The sequence below is a fragment of the Amphiprion ocellaris genome, chromosome 10 (genome assembly GCF_022539595.1).
Source record: "Amphiprion ocellaris isolate individual 3 ecotype Okinawa chromosome 10, ASM2253959v1, whole genome shotgun sequence".
In the NCBI taxonomy this organism is placed as follows: Eukaryota; Metazoa; Chordata; class Actinopteri; family Pomacentridae; genus Amphiprion; species Amphiprion ocellaris.
In genome coordinates, this window is record NC_072775.1 from 37287450 (window position 1) to 37304434 (window position 16985).

Below are 16985 nucleotides of genomic sequence, written 5' to 3' on the forward strand. Positions count from 1 at the left end.
GTGAAGCTTCCTGCCTCGACTTCACAGCAGCGATGCACCGATGAGACCTTCAGAACATCACCTCCACACACAAACAGCAATGAGTTCTCTGACAAATGATCTTTTTCATTAATTAAAAAGACAATCAGAAGAGTTTTACAGGTGTCAGTGGAGGAAAGAGACAATCACTGCACTGCAAAAAACATGGAATAACCTGCTGCCAGAAAATATACATTAAAGACTGCATAGAGCCTCCGTAATCAGGGAGTTATTGTATTTTAGTGAAAAATTATGTGATAAAAACTTTAAAATATCACTTATGCAACACCCCCTACCACCAGACTACCACCCAACCCAACCCTTTAACTAAAAAAAAAAACAATGCTAAGAATCTCCTGTAATCAGAAACTTTAGTCAGAGAGATTCAGGAGTGAATTCAGATTAAATCATCTGTGAACGGCATCGACACCACTTTGTAACGTTAAACAGAGTAACCGCTAGATCGATGACGTAAAACTCACAAATAAATGCAAACTACCACCAAGAACATGAAGAAAATGTTTAAAACGAGAAAAACTAAAATCAGAACCAGAGTTATTTAAACTGAAAGACCAAAAATAATCAAAATGAGACAAAACGACCAAAATGAACCAAAATGAATCAAAATGAACCAAAATGAAACTCGTGTCTACGAGATGCAAAAAAAACTAAAATGACCCAGAACAACAAAACGAGGCACAAAACTAAAAAAAGATGTTTCAGTTGTTTGACACATTGGCAGGAAAATGTTGATTTAATGTTGAAAGTGAAATGTTGATCTAACATTGATGTAACGTCGATCTAATGTTGATGGAACTTTGATCTAATGTTGATCTAATATGATGTAACGTTGATCTAATGTTGACCTAACGTTGATGTAACGCTTCCTGTTCTCTGTCTCCAGCTGGTCGGGGAGCAGCAGGAGAGTCGCCCCCTGCTGAGCCCCTCCATCGATGACTTCCTGTCGGAGAGTCGCAGTGACGCCTCGTCAGTCCGACCAATCAGCTCCAATGCAGCAGGTAACTGAGAGTCAGCAGCTTCAGCCAGACATCGTGTGATCTTCAGGTGTTTCTCAGCAGCTTTACTCAGACATCGTGTGATCTTCAGGTGTTTCTCAGCAGCTTTACTCAGACATCGTGTGGTCTTCAGGTGTTTCTCAGCAGCTTTACTCAGACATCGTGTGATCTTCAGGTGTTTCTCAGCTGGTCTGACTGGAGGTTCTCGTTTCTAAACTTTAACTGGTTCAGTATCGGATTCTAGTTTTAGATTCTAAAACTACTGAAAGACACAAACCAAACATCTGGCTGTTGTAGAATCGCAGAGCTCTGCCTCTGAATGCAGTCAGTGTTGATTGGATAACTCAGCAGTGGGCGGGGCTTGTTTCCCTGCCCGTCAGATCGGCTGACACCTGTTCAGTCTCACCTGTCCTGGTTCTCCTGCTGTCTCACTCTGACCTCCGTCTCTCTTTGCTCTAACTTTGTGTCCTCGTCCTTCATCCTGCTGCTCCGTCTGTCAGCTGCAGCTTCCATTAATTAACACCTCTGACCTCCCTGTGGAGAGCTTCGTTAGCGCCGCCTCATTTACATAAGAACTGTCACTGCCTGGGCGGCCGAGGACCGACGACAGTCTGAAATTATGTTCAAAGAACAAACCAGTGAAGCTGCAATTAATTCATCCAAGAATGAAGAAATGGAAACAAAATTTATCAAAGATTTATCAAATGAAACTTTCTGATTCTTATCCAGCAGTTTATTAAACTGAAGGATGCTAAATATGACTAGCATTAGCTTTAGCTACAGAACAGCATGTCCATCAGCTGATACATGCTAAATATGATTAGCATTAGCATCAGCTACAGAACAACATCTGTTTGTGTGTTTATTTCAGATCCTTCAGTCACTTTTAAACTCTTTCTAGTCATTTTAATTAATGATTCCAGAAAATGAATAAATTCAGCTTCTGACCGTCTGTCCTGTCGTCCTGCAGTTCTGACCACAACGCTGGACCTAGTGGACCTCAGCGAGCCCAGCAACGGGGGCGGCATCGAGGGCAGCATCGGGGGCAGCACCAGGAACAGCAGGAAGAGGAGCCCTCTGAGGAGGAAGGGAAGCTCCAAGAGTCCTCGGCACCGAGCGAGAGCCGACGAGACGGAGCTGATCCAGGTGGAGGTGGAACATCTGTCGAGTCCCAGAACACCTGAGAGGGTCTCACTGGACTCAGGTAACCCACCAACACCTGTACGACTGCCAGCTGCCTCCTGAAGAGTCTCACTCTGTCCACTAGTTCACATTATTTCATTGAGGAACGTCTGTGATGAGGTTTAGACCTGGGTTCTAGACTGATGTTTCCAGATGATACCAGCCAGATGTTGAGTTCACAGCTGCTTCTGCTGCACAACAGACCCACAACTGCCAAATTTTAACTTTATTCTATGTTTTATGTCTGTCATTTAGTCTATTTCAAAGATATACAAAGAAAATCTCTAGAAGAAAAAGATATGAGTATCAAAGAACCAAACTCTTACTGCTGACCTTTCCAGAGCAAGCAGTGACAAACTTCATCTTTACCACATTTTCCATCCCAGACGAGACCCCAGTTTGTCACCAGTGCCTCAACGAGTTGAAATAAAAATAGAACGAAGACAGAAATGAGCCTAAAGACAAACTAATCAGAACCTGAAACACTGAGCAGAAGAACCGCTATACGGTGGATCAGGACCTGCTGAGGTCCACACAGTTTATTAGTCAGTTTAGGATATTGTTTGTTGTGTTCTTTATATGAACAGGACACATTTGTGTACACCAGTGTGAAAAACCTAAAACCTTCCATAAATACCCAAAACTTTCCATAAAAACCTAAAACCCTCCATAAAAACCTAAAACCCTCCATAAAAATCCGCCTTGTTGATGTCTGCTCGTCAGAAACTCTGAAAACTGTTTCCTCATTTCGTTAAAAGCTCTGAACTCACTGAGTGGAGAGTTAAAACCCGTTTAATCTGACCTTTTATTCTGATGAGAATCTGACTTCCTGTTTCACCTCAGTGTCCTTTTACAGTTTCTGGGACTCTTTAGAACCCGTGAAAACCCAGAGTCCTCATGTTCTGGTTCAGCTGGTCTTCGTCTGACAGAAATAATCAGACGTTCTGTTTGTTTTATCAGAAATAAAAAGTCTGGTTCCAGTGTTTTACGTAAAGATGCTGCCGTTAACGGAAACACATTCATTTATTCATTCACAGTCAGTCTGTCTTCTCCTCTGGACAAATGGGACGACGTGAACCTGGAGGTGGAGGACAGCGTTCGCAGGAGGAGATACGAGAAGAGATGCACCTCCCATCACTCATCCAGCGAACTGCTGTGGTAAGAAGCTCCACAGAGTTTATTCAGAGCAGCAGAATCCAAAACTCAACTAAGGCAACCAGATCCTCCCAAAGTTCCTCAGAACATCTCAGAACATCTGGTTCTTCATCTCCAGTAACTTTATCAATGATCAGAGTTCTACCTTCATACTGGGAATATTTCCGGAGTTCCAGGTCCTTGAAGTCCATAGAGGAGAACGTCCCCTGGAGAAAGTTCTAGAACTTTCTGCAGTTGTCGGTAGGTCTACTCTAGAACTTTCTCCATTTGTCGGTAGGTCTACTCTAGAAATTTCTCCAGAGGACGTTCTCCTTTCCTGCTTCCAGTCTTTAAATGTAGTGTCACTTAGAACATTCTAGGTCCTTGAAGTCCATAGAGGTGGGTCCAGATTTATCACATTTTAATGGACTTTTTCCATCATTTCTGAACCTCAGAACCTCATCAGTCCAGCAGTTTAATGTCTCTGACAGAGTCCTAGAACCAATCACTGGTTCCCTGGATGTGTTTCTAGTTTCTGATAATCCACCAGAGAAAGCTTTAAAAGATGATTGTGAGTAAACGTTAATGTTGGTAGGTGGTTGGTCACAACTCTTAGAGACAATGGAAGAAGAAACCAGGATCATCTGGAGACACCGTTCACTCTGAGGGAAAATAACTTTCTACTAGAGTCATAATTTAATGTTCATAAAATGTCTGATTCTATCCACCGCATGATTTAAATTCTGGTAGAAAATTTTTTACAGAACAGACTGACAGAACCAGAACTGAACACCATCAGAGAATGTAAAGACTCTAAAACGAACTCTGAATGCTGCAGACTGTAATAAATTGTGCAGCCTGCAGGAGGCGCTAACAGGAAGCTGTCTTCTTCTTCTCCTTCTTCTTCTCCTTCCTCTTCTTCAGGTCTGTAGAGTTTAAAAGTGATCCACTGACGAAGAACAACTTCGATTTCCACAGTTTTGACGATCTGGACTTCATATCTTCAACACAGGTCAGCTGTAGTACTACTACTGACACTACAGTACTACTACTGATACTACAGTACTACCATAAATACTGTAGTACTACTACTGATACTACAGTACTGCTACTAATACTACAGCGCTACTACTGATACGACAGTACTACTACTGACACTACAATACTACCATAAATACTGTAGTACTACTGATACTACAGTACTACTACTGATACTGTAGTACTACCATAAATACTGTAGTACTACTACTGATACTACAGTACTACTACTCATGCTACAGCACTACCATAAATACTGTAGTACTACTACTGATACTACAGTACTACTACTGATACTACAGTACTACCATAAATACTGTAGTACTACTACTGATACTACAGTACTACTACTGATGCTACAGCACTACTACTGATACTGTAGTACTACCATAAATACTGTAGTGCTACTACTGATACTACAGTACAACCATAAATACTGTAGTACAACTACTGATACTACAGTACTACTACTGATACTACAGTACTACCATAAATACTGTAGTACTACTACTGACGCTACAGTACTACCATACATACTCTAGTACTGCTACTGATACTACAGCACTACTACTGACACTACAGCACTACTACTGATACTACAGTACTACTACTGATACTACAGTACTACACCTCTCCCTCCTTTGGAGGAGTACCAGAACTCTGGAGGTTCGTATATCTCATCTGGCCTGGGACACTTTCCAGACGTCCCTCTGCTACCACTATGACTCTGGATCGGAGGAAGTAGATGGATAGAACCACCTGTTTTCCAGTTTCCTCCTGAAGGATCCAGAAACGTTCTCAGGCCAGATGAGATGTATGTTTTGGTTTTCCTCCAGCTGACAAAAGAAAGAGGACCCTGAGCAGATGTTGAACCACCCCAGCACAGGTGGTTTAACATCTACTCAGGATCCCCTTTTCCTTTGGAGGACCGTGAGGTTCATATATTTCATCTGGCCTGGGACTCTTTACAGAGGTCCCTCTGCTGCCACTATGACACTGGATCGGAGAAAGTAGATGGATAGAACCACCTGTTTACCAGATTCCTCTGGAAGGATCCAGAAATGTTCTCAGGCCAGATGAGGTATATTTTGTGGTTCTCCTCCAGCTGACAAAGGAGGTTCATATATCTCATCTGGCCTGGGACTCTTTACATACGTCCCTCTGCTGCCACTAAGACTTTGGATCAGAGGAAGTAGATGGATGGAACCATCTGTTTACCAGATTCCTTCTGAAGGATCCAGAAATGTTCTCAGGCCAGATGAGGTAGCTGCCAGACAGTGAATCTAACAAAGACAGTGTGCAGTTCGGGGTGCGTGGGATGAAGCAGCGTTCCCTGCAGAGCTGCTGGTTAGTTCAGGTGATTAATGTCTGTTCAGATGCAGCTTTGACTTTGTCCTGAAGTTTGCCGGTTGGCTTCGGTCTCTGCTGCCGACCTTCCTGTGTTTTTTTTCAGGACTGTGGGGTGTCCAGACAGCGCCGTCGGACTCGATCTCTGCTGGCCAGAAACGAATCTCTGGAGGACGAGTTTGTCAGAGCGAAGGCAGCTGTTGAGGTACGAACTCTGACGGTGTCCTTGTACAAAGACACTTTACAGAAAGAACAAAGTCGCACCCTGAATAAATCTCTGGTCTACCAATGGTTTCTGTCCCAGCTGGTGCTCAATGACTCACTGACAGTAAGAACATGATTCCATATCTCATCAGCTGAGCGAACACATCGAACCAGTCAGCTTCAGATGTTTCAGGCTGTCCCAGGTCGAATGTTTCCGTCACTTCGATGCTTCGGTTTCAGAAACAGATTTCCACAGAGTTCTTCCTTCACTTCCTCCCAGGACGTCATGACTCAGCAGAACTTCAGATGAATGACTCAGCGCTCAGATCAGCTTCCAGTTTATATTTATTAATGATCATGTGACCGTCCTCAGCTGAGCTGCGGGTTTATTCATGAGTCAGCAGCTTTCAGCTGCAGTGCATGGTCTTCATCAGCAGCAGGAGTTAGATGTCTCCTAAAGTGTTGCATTGATTCAAACTGAACTCTGCTGCAGCAGTGGAGGTTTAATATTGATTTAATATTCGTTAACAGACGTTTCCTATCGAATGAATTCAGCCTTTTTCTGTAAATTCTATTTTCTGCCAGAAATGGTTTCTATCAGTTTTTACACATGAAGTAGAAACTATATCTGGAAAGCGCCCCTGGTTCTGGTGTTTCCAGCGTTCTTCTGGAGGTAAAGCGAACTCACAGACCTGTGATTAAAGTGCAGGTTTTCTGTTGATGTTTAATTCGAGACACTCGTGTTGATGAGTTTTTGCTCTTCAATCCTGTCGCTCGGCTCAGTGAACTGATGACAGCGACTCTCTTGATGATGAAAAAGCTTTTGCTCATCAGGACAGACACTTTCTGAATTTAGGTTTTAATCCGATGAACAGACTGAGGTCACCTGGAACATGAAACTACGTTAGAAAGAAGAGCTGAGTGGGCTCAGAGGGTGTGTATTTCTGTAAAGGTCAAAACCTTAGTTAATAGTTAATAATACCGAAGCTTCTCGCCTTATTTTGTATTATAGTCAGGCAAAGCAATATTTTACTATATTACTTTTTAGTAATAGTTTTAAGGGGTTTGGGTCCTTAATTATGTCCATAAAAACCACTAACCTTGCAAGTTTCCACTTTTACAGCATTTCAGTATAAAGTAACAGTCAATTAAATTTGCCTTTTTCAACAAGAACTTTCATGTCCCTGTGTTTTACAAAGTAATGTCAGAAAAAAGAAAAGACTGCAATCATTTACCCTCTACAAGCCTTCCAGGACCTGCTTCTGAGGAACATCATGATGCTGCCACCACCGTGCTTCACATCATGATGCTGCCACCACCGTGCTTCACATCATGATGCTGCCACCACCGTGCTTCACATCATGATGCTGCCACCACCATGCTTCACATCATGATGCTGCCACCACCATGCTTCACATCATGATGCTGCCACCACCGTGCTTCACATCATGATGATGGTGGCCTCCCTCACTAGTCTCTTTCTCCTTCAGAGGAGTCATAGGAGTCTTGGTGGCCTCCCTCACTAGTCTCTTTCTCCTTCAGAGGAGTCATAGGAGTCTTGGTGGCCTCCCTCTCTAGTCTCTTTCTCCTTCAGAGGAGTCATAGGAGTCTTGGTGGCCTCCCTCTCTAGTCTCTCAGGTCTTGAGGACGTCCTGCTCTAGTCAGATTCATTCATGTTCCATCTTCCTTCCATTTCTTAATGATGGATTTAACTGGACTCCAGGAGATCTTCAGGAACTTTAAATGTGCTTGTATCGTCCTGACTGATGCTTTTCAACAACTGTTTCTCAGAGATTCTTGATTCTTTAGTCTTCAAGGTGTAGTTCTATCCAGGAGTTCTGATCCACCAGAGACTGGACATGTCAACCCATCAGTTAAATCCACATCATAGATAACACTGTAGGATCTTTAGCTCAGTAACAAAACTTCTGAACTTAATTCTTGATGCCAGTCAGATTCTTTTTATGAAACTAGAAACACTGTTTAAATGGGCTGTAGAAATAAGTGGGACTCGACATCATGAACATCATGAACTTCATGACAGCTTATATTTGTCATGAGCTTGTTCATGATAAAGGTGCAATAATTAGCAGATGAATGGATGAAGTGTGGCTCAACAGCTGATTATGTGTAGAAGTGGATCAGATGAGGTAATAAGGAGCAGCTTTTCCTGGTCCGGCTGCAGGACTTCTCCACAGGCTGATATCCAGTCTGTGGGCGTCGCTTGCTTGTTTGGTCGACTCTGACAGCCTTGGTCCAACAAACAGCAGGATGGATTTTAGAGACGTGACGGAACAGCTCATCTGCTGTAGAGTCTTTAACGAGGAGCTGCTTCAGATCCCATCCACTATTTCTGCTGCATCAAACGGCTGCACTCGGAACTATGACAGTCTGAGCTTCATGTTCATTCATCCAGCTGTTTCTGAAGCTCAGAACTCATGGAGGTGTGGAAGCCTCACCTCCACTGACGCTCAGTCAGAAATAAGATGCATACAAACATGGACAACATAACAATAAGAATGTAAAGTTAGTCAAGTAATTTTAAGAAACCAAACCTCTGAACCCCAGAAAAGCCATTTATCAACAGAAACGGTTAAAAACAGAAACATAGATTTGAAACTATCCTCTGACGTGTCATTATGTTGGGAAGCTTTTAAATTCTGATCTCATAATCATGATATTTCTAATAAATTACCTTCTTCTGCATGTTTCATTCTGAAAGTCCAAAAATAAGCAGTTTGCTGTGACCAGATTCTGCTGGGTTTGGTGCTACTGTGACCAACAGTTAGGAGAGAAACATTCAGGGAGTTTCAGCTTTATTTCCCTTTAAAGATAACCTCATCACACATGAAGTCCCCTGTTGTGTTGCAGTCGGACACAGAGTTCTGGGATAAGATGCAGGCCGAGTGGGAGGAACTGGCTCGAAGGAACTGGCTGGAGGACTCGGAGGACCAGCGTCCGATCCCGCCCACCGTCTCACCTGCCGAAAAGGTAAAGCTGTCGACCAACCACAGGAGGTCTGAAGCACCGAGCTGCTTCTTCACAACCACCATGTCTGTTGTTTCCTGTACAAATACAAGGTTTTAGTGCTTTAACTCCCAGAAATACCAACGGGTTTAAAAAGCATTTTGGCTTTAAAAAAAAATCATCAAAAAGACACGATTTGCAATCCAAGATCAGAGACGGTTTAACTCTGAAACACAAAACTCACCAGTGGGTCAAAAAACTCATTATAGTAAGTTTCTACCACACAAAACCAGCACAAAGAGACACAAAACCACCACAAAGAGACACAAAACAACAACAACAAAGAGACACAAAACAACAACAACACAGAGACACAAAACCACAACACAGAGACACAAAACAACAACAAAGAGACACAAAACCACAACAACAGAGACACAAAACCACAACACAGAGACACAAAACAACAGAGACACAAAAACACAACAACAAAGAGACACAAAACAACCACAAAGAGACACAAAACAACAACAAAGAGACACAAAACAACCACAAAGAGACACAAAACAACAACAACAAAGAGACACAAAACCACAACAAAGAGACACAAAACAACAACAACAAAGAGACACAAAACAACAACAACACAGAGACACAAAACCACAACACAGAGACACAAAACAACAACAAAGAGACACAAAACCACAACAACAGAGACACAAAAACACAACACAGAGACACAAAACAACAACAAAGAGACACAAAACCACAACAACAAAGAGACACAAAACAACCACAAAGAGACACAAAACAACAACAACAAAGAGACACAAAACAACCACAAAGAGACACAAAACAACAACAACAAAGAGACACAAAACCACAACAAAGAGACACAAAACAACAACAACAAAGAGACAAAACAACCACAACGCTGTTCACTCTGCATGTGTTTGTCTGAATCTCATTGTGGTTGTGAGTCTTTGTGTTGATTTTGTGTCTCTTTCTTGTAGTTTGTATGTCTGTGTCACATTAAACTTTCTCTGTATGAATAAAGTCAGAGGTTCTCCTGCAGTATTTCCCTTCTCTCCGGCGTTTTCCCAGCATGCAGCTGTGCACTGCAGAAGGAGGCAGTTATCACTAATGACAGATTATTACTGAGATGGATGTTTGTCGGCTTTAATCTGCTCGTTTAATCCTCAGGCCTGAGATCAGCTACCGTCCTGAGCACACTAATCCTGCTCTAATCCCGCCTCTGCTCAGGTGTTACATCACTGCACCATCAAACATCTGCTCACACGTCCAGCAGATCGCACGCCTTCCAGCTTTCTTCTTCACTCGTTCAGAAACAGTTCTCTGGGTTTAGTTCTGAGCAGCGATTAGCACGAACAAACCTGCAGACATTCACTGACGATTCCAGGAAACAGACTTCAGATCTGTTCCTGCAACAGGAAACAGGACATCTCAGATCTGCTCGTTCTTCAGGACAAACCTTCTACCTTCATGTGTTCCAGTTCCACACATCCACAGTTTAATTCTGTGTTCTTAAAGAGAGGCAAAGAATAACTACAAACATGCCATCTGTGTAGTTCCTCTTGTTTTAACTCGCTCAGCTAAATTCATGTCATCAGTGACTCTGTAGGTCTTTACTTCAATATTTAACCAGATTTCTCTAATGTGCTCGATTGTTATCAGCTGAAAGAATAAAATGCTATAAATTCTACTGATAACCTCATGTGTCCTCAAATAAAGTCACTGTGAACTCTACAGGCGAAGTTATAGAAATACAATCCCACATCAGAGACTGTTTAAAAACACAAAACAACCCCAAAGAGACACAAAACGGCCCCAAAGAGACACAAAACGGCCACAGAGATTGTGTTCATTTTGCATCTCTTTCTTAGACTTTGTGTGTCTGTGTGATGAACACGTTTCCAGCTCGGGGCTTCCGTTTACAAATCAAACTCAGAGGGTGACACTGATCAGAGCCGATCGATGATTGATGAAGCTTCACCGTAGATCAGTGATTGATCGGTTCAACAGTGATCAATAATCCTGACAGACACAAAACTGTGTTCCTGCAGCGGAGGTGGAGTTAGGTGTCATCACTGACATCATCACTGGTCAAGATGATGTCACTGATACTGAAACCTCCTATCTCCACCTCTGCTGCAGATACGAGGTTTGGTCGGTATCAGTAATCAATGAAGTGATTTTCTACATGTGTATCAGGACAGCGCCACCCTGTGGTGAGTGGTGGTGACACCAGCTGCTGTCTGTCCTGCAGGGGTACTACTTCAACACCAACAACCCCTACAGAGACTGGCCCAATGCCTTCACCGAGGGCCAGGACAAAGCCCGGGAGGGAGACCTGAACGCTGCCGTCCTGCTGCTGGAGGCGGCGATTCTCCAGGACCCGCAGGACTCGGAGGTTAGAGACCCCTCATTACCCCCCACCGCTACTAAATATTCACACATTTACCCCCGACGTTATTAAATATTCACACATTTACCCCCCACCGTTATTCAATATTCACACATTTACCCCGTCACCTGTTCATTTATACGTACCATGCTGTGAAAAAGTATTTGCCCCCCAACAGATATCTCCTATTTCTGTATATTTGTCAAACTTCAGTGTTTCAGATCATCAAACTAATTTTGATATTAGACAAAGATAATCCAAGAACACACAAAAAGCAATTTTTAAATGTTGATTTCCTTTATTGACGGTAAAATTCTGTCCAGTCCGTCCTGCTCTATGTGAAAAAGTAATCGCCCCCTTAGCTACCAATCAACCAAAGGTCCAGATTCAGCTGTTACTGGGTTCAGGTTCTCCATTCAGACCTTCAGATGGTTCCTGGTGGCTGGTTGGATCTAAACATTTCTAGATAGAACTCATCTTCATTGTGAAGCAGCTGAAGGGTCTCAGAAAGCAGAACATGATGCCACATTCTACAGAGATCCAAGAACAGATGAAGTCGTTGACATCCATCAGTCTGGAGGGTTCCAAAGCCACTGCTGAGGTTCTGGGACTCCAGAGAACCTCAGTCAGAGACACTATCCACAGATGGAGAAACATGGAACAGTGGAGAACCTTCAGGAGTGGACCAACTATCAACATTTCTCCAAGAACATCAGCATCTAACCCAGGAGGTCACAAAGAACCCAGAGGAACATCTAAAGATGTGCAGACCTCAGTGTCCTCAGTTAAGGTCTGTCTACATGGTTCCACAATGAGGAAGACTCTGGAGGAAATGGATCCATGGAGAGTTAAAGATCAAACTGCTACTGACCTAAAAGATCATGAAGGTTCATCTGGTGTTTACAAGAAAATATCTGGATGATCTCCAAGACTTTAGGAGAACATCCTGAGAACTGATGAGTCAAAGGTGGAACTTTCTGGAAGACATGGGTCCGTTCCATCTGGAGTAAAACTAAAGAAGAACATGGTACCAGCAGTGGAACATGGTGGTAGTGAGATGGTTGGAGGACCTGGATGACTCGTCATGAACTCTGCTCTCTATCAGAAGAACCTCCTGGAGAACATCCACCATCAATTTAGGACCTGAAACTCAACATTAATGGACCCAAAGAACACCAACAAGTCCACCTCTGAGAGGCTCAACAAGAACTACATGAAGGTTCTGGAGTCAAAGTCTGGACTTTAATCTAACTGAGATGCTGTGATAAGACCTGAGAAGATCAGCTGATGATCTAAAACCATCTAATGTGACTGAATTTAAACTGTTCTACAGAGAAGAGTGGACCAACGTTCCTCCATGGATGTAGAAGATGATCACAGCTGGAACAAGCATCTACCTGCTGCTGATAAACCAGTCATCAGGTTCAGGGGGTGATTACTTTATCAGAGGAGGATAGAGGTTCTCAATAAATGTTCTTTTAAAAACGGCATTTTCTGGTTTATCTCTGTAATATTCAATAAATATAAATATTAGTTGGATGATCTGGAACATTTAAATGGGAGAAATGTTTAGGAATAGACGTTTTCTGTAAAGACGTGTTCTGGGCTGTGTGGGTTCTGGAGGGTTGCTGTGTGATGAGATGTTAATCTGAGGACCAACAGACCAAAATACTGGATAAAAACACCACACTGGAGAAGTAGAAGGTTAGAGATGGAGCCGATCAAAGGATGTTCTACCTGATCACCACAAACGTAACATCTGCTGAACTGGACGACCTCTAGTTTTTACAACAGGCTGCAGCCAGCCAGCTCTCCTCCATCCTTCAGGAATGTTGCAGATCTTCTCCAGGTTCCACCCATTCTAGTAACTCTCTGGAAACGTTCATTAAAGGTTCCCTGGTTGTTCTCTTCAGACTGCAAGCTATTCAGCAATCACACTTACAGTTTCTCCAGGACTTCCCACCTAGTTTGGAGTCCTTGGTGTCTCAAAAGTTGAGGTTCTGGGTTCCTGATCCAAAGATTGAGGCTTTAATGCTGCTGGGTTTTTCTCTGTTCCACGGCTGAACCTCTGACAGAAAAACGAGCTACGATAAGCACAGAACCAAGAGAACACCGCGGTGCTGTCATGAAGGCTTCTCCTCCAGTAGACGTGAAGACACTGAAGATGGACGTAGCTTCGGTTCTGGTTCCTACAGATGCTGACTGGATTGTTGTTTTAACCTGACCTTCTTCTTCTTGGTGTGTTTTCAGGCGTGGCAGATTCTGGGAATGACTCAGGCTGAGAACGAGAACGAGCAGGCCGCCATCATGTCGCTGCAGAGGTCAGAGAACATTTTTCCCTTTAATGCTTTTTAACAGTCAGTTATGGTCTGATTTAGATTTTTCTTTTGGCAAGAATTTTAAAAAACATCTCTTTCATGTCAAAGTGAAAACAGGTTTCTACTAAATAATATCAGCAAATATAAACCATAAATCAGTGACTCCATCATTGTTCTCCTCCTTCCAGTCAGGATCTTGTAGATGAACCTTCAGGTCCATCATGGATCCTGTTGGTCTCCATCAGTCTGAACATCTGAACTTTCTCCTCCTTCTTTATAAACTCTTAAACTCTGTCAGGTTCCTCAGGGATCCTGATCAACAGAACCTTTAAGGTCCAGAGTCTAGTTCTCAGCTGGATGGAGGTCTGGACTCTGACTCCTCCAGAACTTCCACCTTGTTGTCTTCAAACCATCTCTGAGGATCTTTGTTTGCTTCGACTCATCGTCTGGATGGAAACCTGATCTTCTCCACGTCTCAGTTCTCTTCAGACTGCATCAGGTTGTCCTCCAGGATTTCATTTACCCTCTACCTTTACCAGCCTTCCAGGACCTGCTGCTGAGGAACATCATGATGATGCCTCCACCGTGCTTCACATCATGATGCTGCCACCACCGTGCTTCACACCATGATGCTGCCACCACCGTGCTTCACAGTGGGGATGGGGTGTTTGTGAGGATGTCAAACATATCATCTAGTCTGATGGTCATAAAGCTCCATCCTGGTCTCCTCAGACCAAAGAACCTTCTTCCAGGTGTCTTCAGAGTCTCCACATGTCTTCTAGTGAACTCTAGTCCAGATTTAATTGGAGCTTTTTCCATCAGAGTCTTTCTCTTTGTCTCCATGAAGCTTTGACTGGTGAAGAACAGACAACAGTTGTTGGATGAACATTCTGAAAATGGAACTCCTTCAGAGGAGTCATAGGAGTCTTGGTGCCCTCCCTCTCTAATCTTTCTACTTCAGAGGAGTCATAGGAGTCTTGATGGCCTCCCTCTCTAGTCTCTTTCTCCTTCAGAGGAGTCATAGGAGTCTTGGTGCCCTCCCTCTCTAATCTTTCTACTTCAGAGGACTCATAGGAGTCTTGGTGGCCTCCCTCTCTAGTCTCTTTCTCCTTCAGAAGAGTCATAGGAGTCTTGGTGGCCTCCCTCTCTAGTCTCTTTCTCCTTCAGAGGAGTCATAGGAGTCTTGGTGCCCTCTCTCTCTAATCTTTCTACTTCAGAGGACTCATAGGAGTCTTGGTGGCCTCCCTCTCTAGTCTCTTTCTCCTTCAGAGGAGTCATAGGAGTCTTGGTGGCCTCCCTCTCTAGTCTCTCAGGTCTTGAGGACGTCCTGCTCTAGTCAGATTTATTCATGTTCCATCTTCCTTCCATTTCTTAATGATGGATTTAACTGGACTCAGAGATCTTCAGGAACTTTAAATGTTCTTGTATCGTCCTGACTGATGCTTTTCATCAACCTTTCCTCAGAGTTTCCTGGTTCTTCAGTCTTCATGGTGTAGTTCTATCCAAGGAGTTCTGATCCACAGAGGGAAGTGAATACTGTCTTCAGATTCTATCCAGCAGGACTCTGTATCTCTCTTTAATTATTATTTGAATTTACAGTTTGTGTGATTGTTATGAAGATAAACTTCATTCTGTCATAGAGTGGTTAATTCATGAGCATGTTCACGTGTTCACCTGCTGCAGGTGTCTGGAGCTCCGCCCCAACAACCTGCCGGCTCTCATGGCGCTCGCCGTCAGCTTCACCAACAGCGGCATGCAGCGGGAGGCATGCGATGCCCTGCGCCGCTGGATCAGCCACAACCCCCGCTACAGACACCTGGTGCAGGAGGGCCGGAGCCCGCTGCGGGGTTCCCCACTGCAGGGTTCCCCGCTGCACGGTTCCCCGCTGCAGGGTTCCTCGCTGCAGTGCTCCCCGTCCGCACCACGACGGGCCCACCACACCTCCACCCCGGCCAGGTACCAACACCTGAACACACCATCAGTCTGGTCTGGAGGCTCCTGTAGGTCTCAATACTACAGTACCCATGATCCTCAGTGGCTGCTGCTAGAACGTTCGATTTTAGTTTTTAATTTGTCCACCAGTTGGATCAAAAAGTTCCTGAACCTGAAGCTTTCTGATTGGATGATGCTCTCCTCAGTATCTTCTCAGATTAGTGGTTGACTTTTCTAGTTTCATCCTCTGGAGCCAAAACTCGTCAGCAAGACCAAAAAAACCTGAGCTACTCAGCTCAACCGGTTCTCTGTGACTGAATCAGCTGAGAAAAACAATTGCCCTAATGACCAAAACATTTCCAAAATTTACCTCAGTATTTGTCCAAGAGAAGTCTCAACTTCTACAATCCAAATTTGTCCAAAAAAACCAAAAATATGTCCAAAACAAATCGTCTAAATTGATTAAAAATTACTAAAACTTTGTTAAAATGACTCACAATTAATGCAAAATGATCGATAAAATAAATGCAGCAGAAACAGAGAAAAGAGGAGCAGGTAGTTGGAGATCCATCCAGCATGGAGAAATATCTTCTACAGATGATGAGCAGAGTAGAGAGGAAAGGTCTGGAAACATGGAGATAGAAAAACATCTACAGGATGAGGAGATGGTAGGAGCTTCTGGAAGACATTTCTAGAAACGTCTTCCAGAACCTCCAGCTGGTTTCTCCTGGAGCTCCTACCATCTCCAGGACCTGGATGACTGAGAACCTCCACAGAACTCTGACACTAAAGCAGCAGCCTCATGTTTGTGTGTCTTTATGAACATACAACTGTGAACTAAAGTTTCCATTGACTTATGAGGACCATGTCTATCACGTCAGTCCTGAGTTTACAACGACTCCTAGAAGTCTGGATTTTCCGTGATGGAATCCTTGAAACATGAATCTTTATTAAAAAAACAAGCATTTTGGTTCTTTCAAAGATTTATTAAAGGTCTTCTAGAAATATGACTAAATCTATTGGGTCAAAAATATACAAACAGAGACTTGAATGATCAGTTTAAATGATGTAGAACGTTGTGTTAATCTAAGTTTCTTAGTTTCATGGCCTCTTAACTCCTCCTGAGTGATTCCAGTTGACTACAGCTGCTGACTCCTCTGATCCAGCTTAAATAGAACCATTAGATCCACTCATTAGACTCAAACACTACAGGAGGAAAGTCTGAGGAGCTCAGCAAACATCTGAAAAACAAGTCAGAAAGTGACTTGGTGCCATTTCTAAGCAGCTTCAGATCCAGAATCTGTTTGTCAGAATAAGGTTCATGGTCCAGGTGTATTACTGCCTCCATCAAGAAAACACAAGCTATCACCTGCTGCTGAGAAACGATTGGTCAGGATGGTCAAG

At 43.3% G+C, this 16985-nt stretch overlaps 1 protein-coding gene across 3 annotated transcripts in view; it reads left to right on the forward strand.

The window, feature by feature from the left end:
* Positions 1 to 16985, forward strand: part of LOC111564484 (PEX5-related protein-like) — a 52143-nt gene that overhangs the window by 21843 nt on the left and 13315 nt on the right. For all 3 annotated transcript variants that reach the window (XR_004846861.2, XM_023264077.3, XM_023264078.3), the window contains 9 exons: positions 923 to 1037; positions 2005 to 2238; positions 3254 to 3374; positions 4275 to 4362; positions 5842 to 5940; positions 8811 to 8930; positions 11194 to 11337; positions 13582 to 13652; positions 15333 to 15605. Coding sequence is in view for 2 of the 3 variants with exons in the window: in XM_023264077.3 (XP_023119845.1) it covers positions 923 to 1037; positions 2005 to 2238; positions 3254 to 3374; positions 4275 to 4362; positions 5842 to 5940; positions 8811 to 8930; positions 11194 to 11337; positions 13582 to 13652; positions 15333 to 15605 (1265 nt within the window). In the remaining variant the exon portion in view is untranslated. The remainder of the gene's footprint in view (positions 1 to 922; positions 1038 to 2004; positions 2239 to 3253; positions 3375 to 4274; positions 4363 to 5841; positions 5941 to 8810; positions 8931 to 11193; positions 11338 to 13581; positions 13653 to 15332; positions 15606 to 16985) is intronic.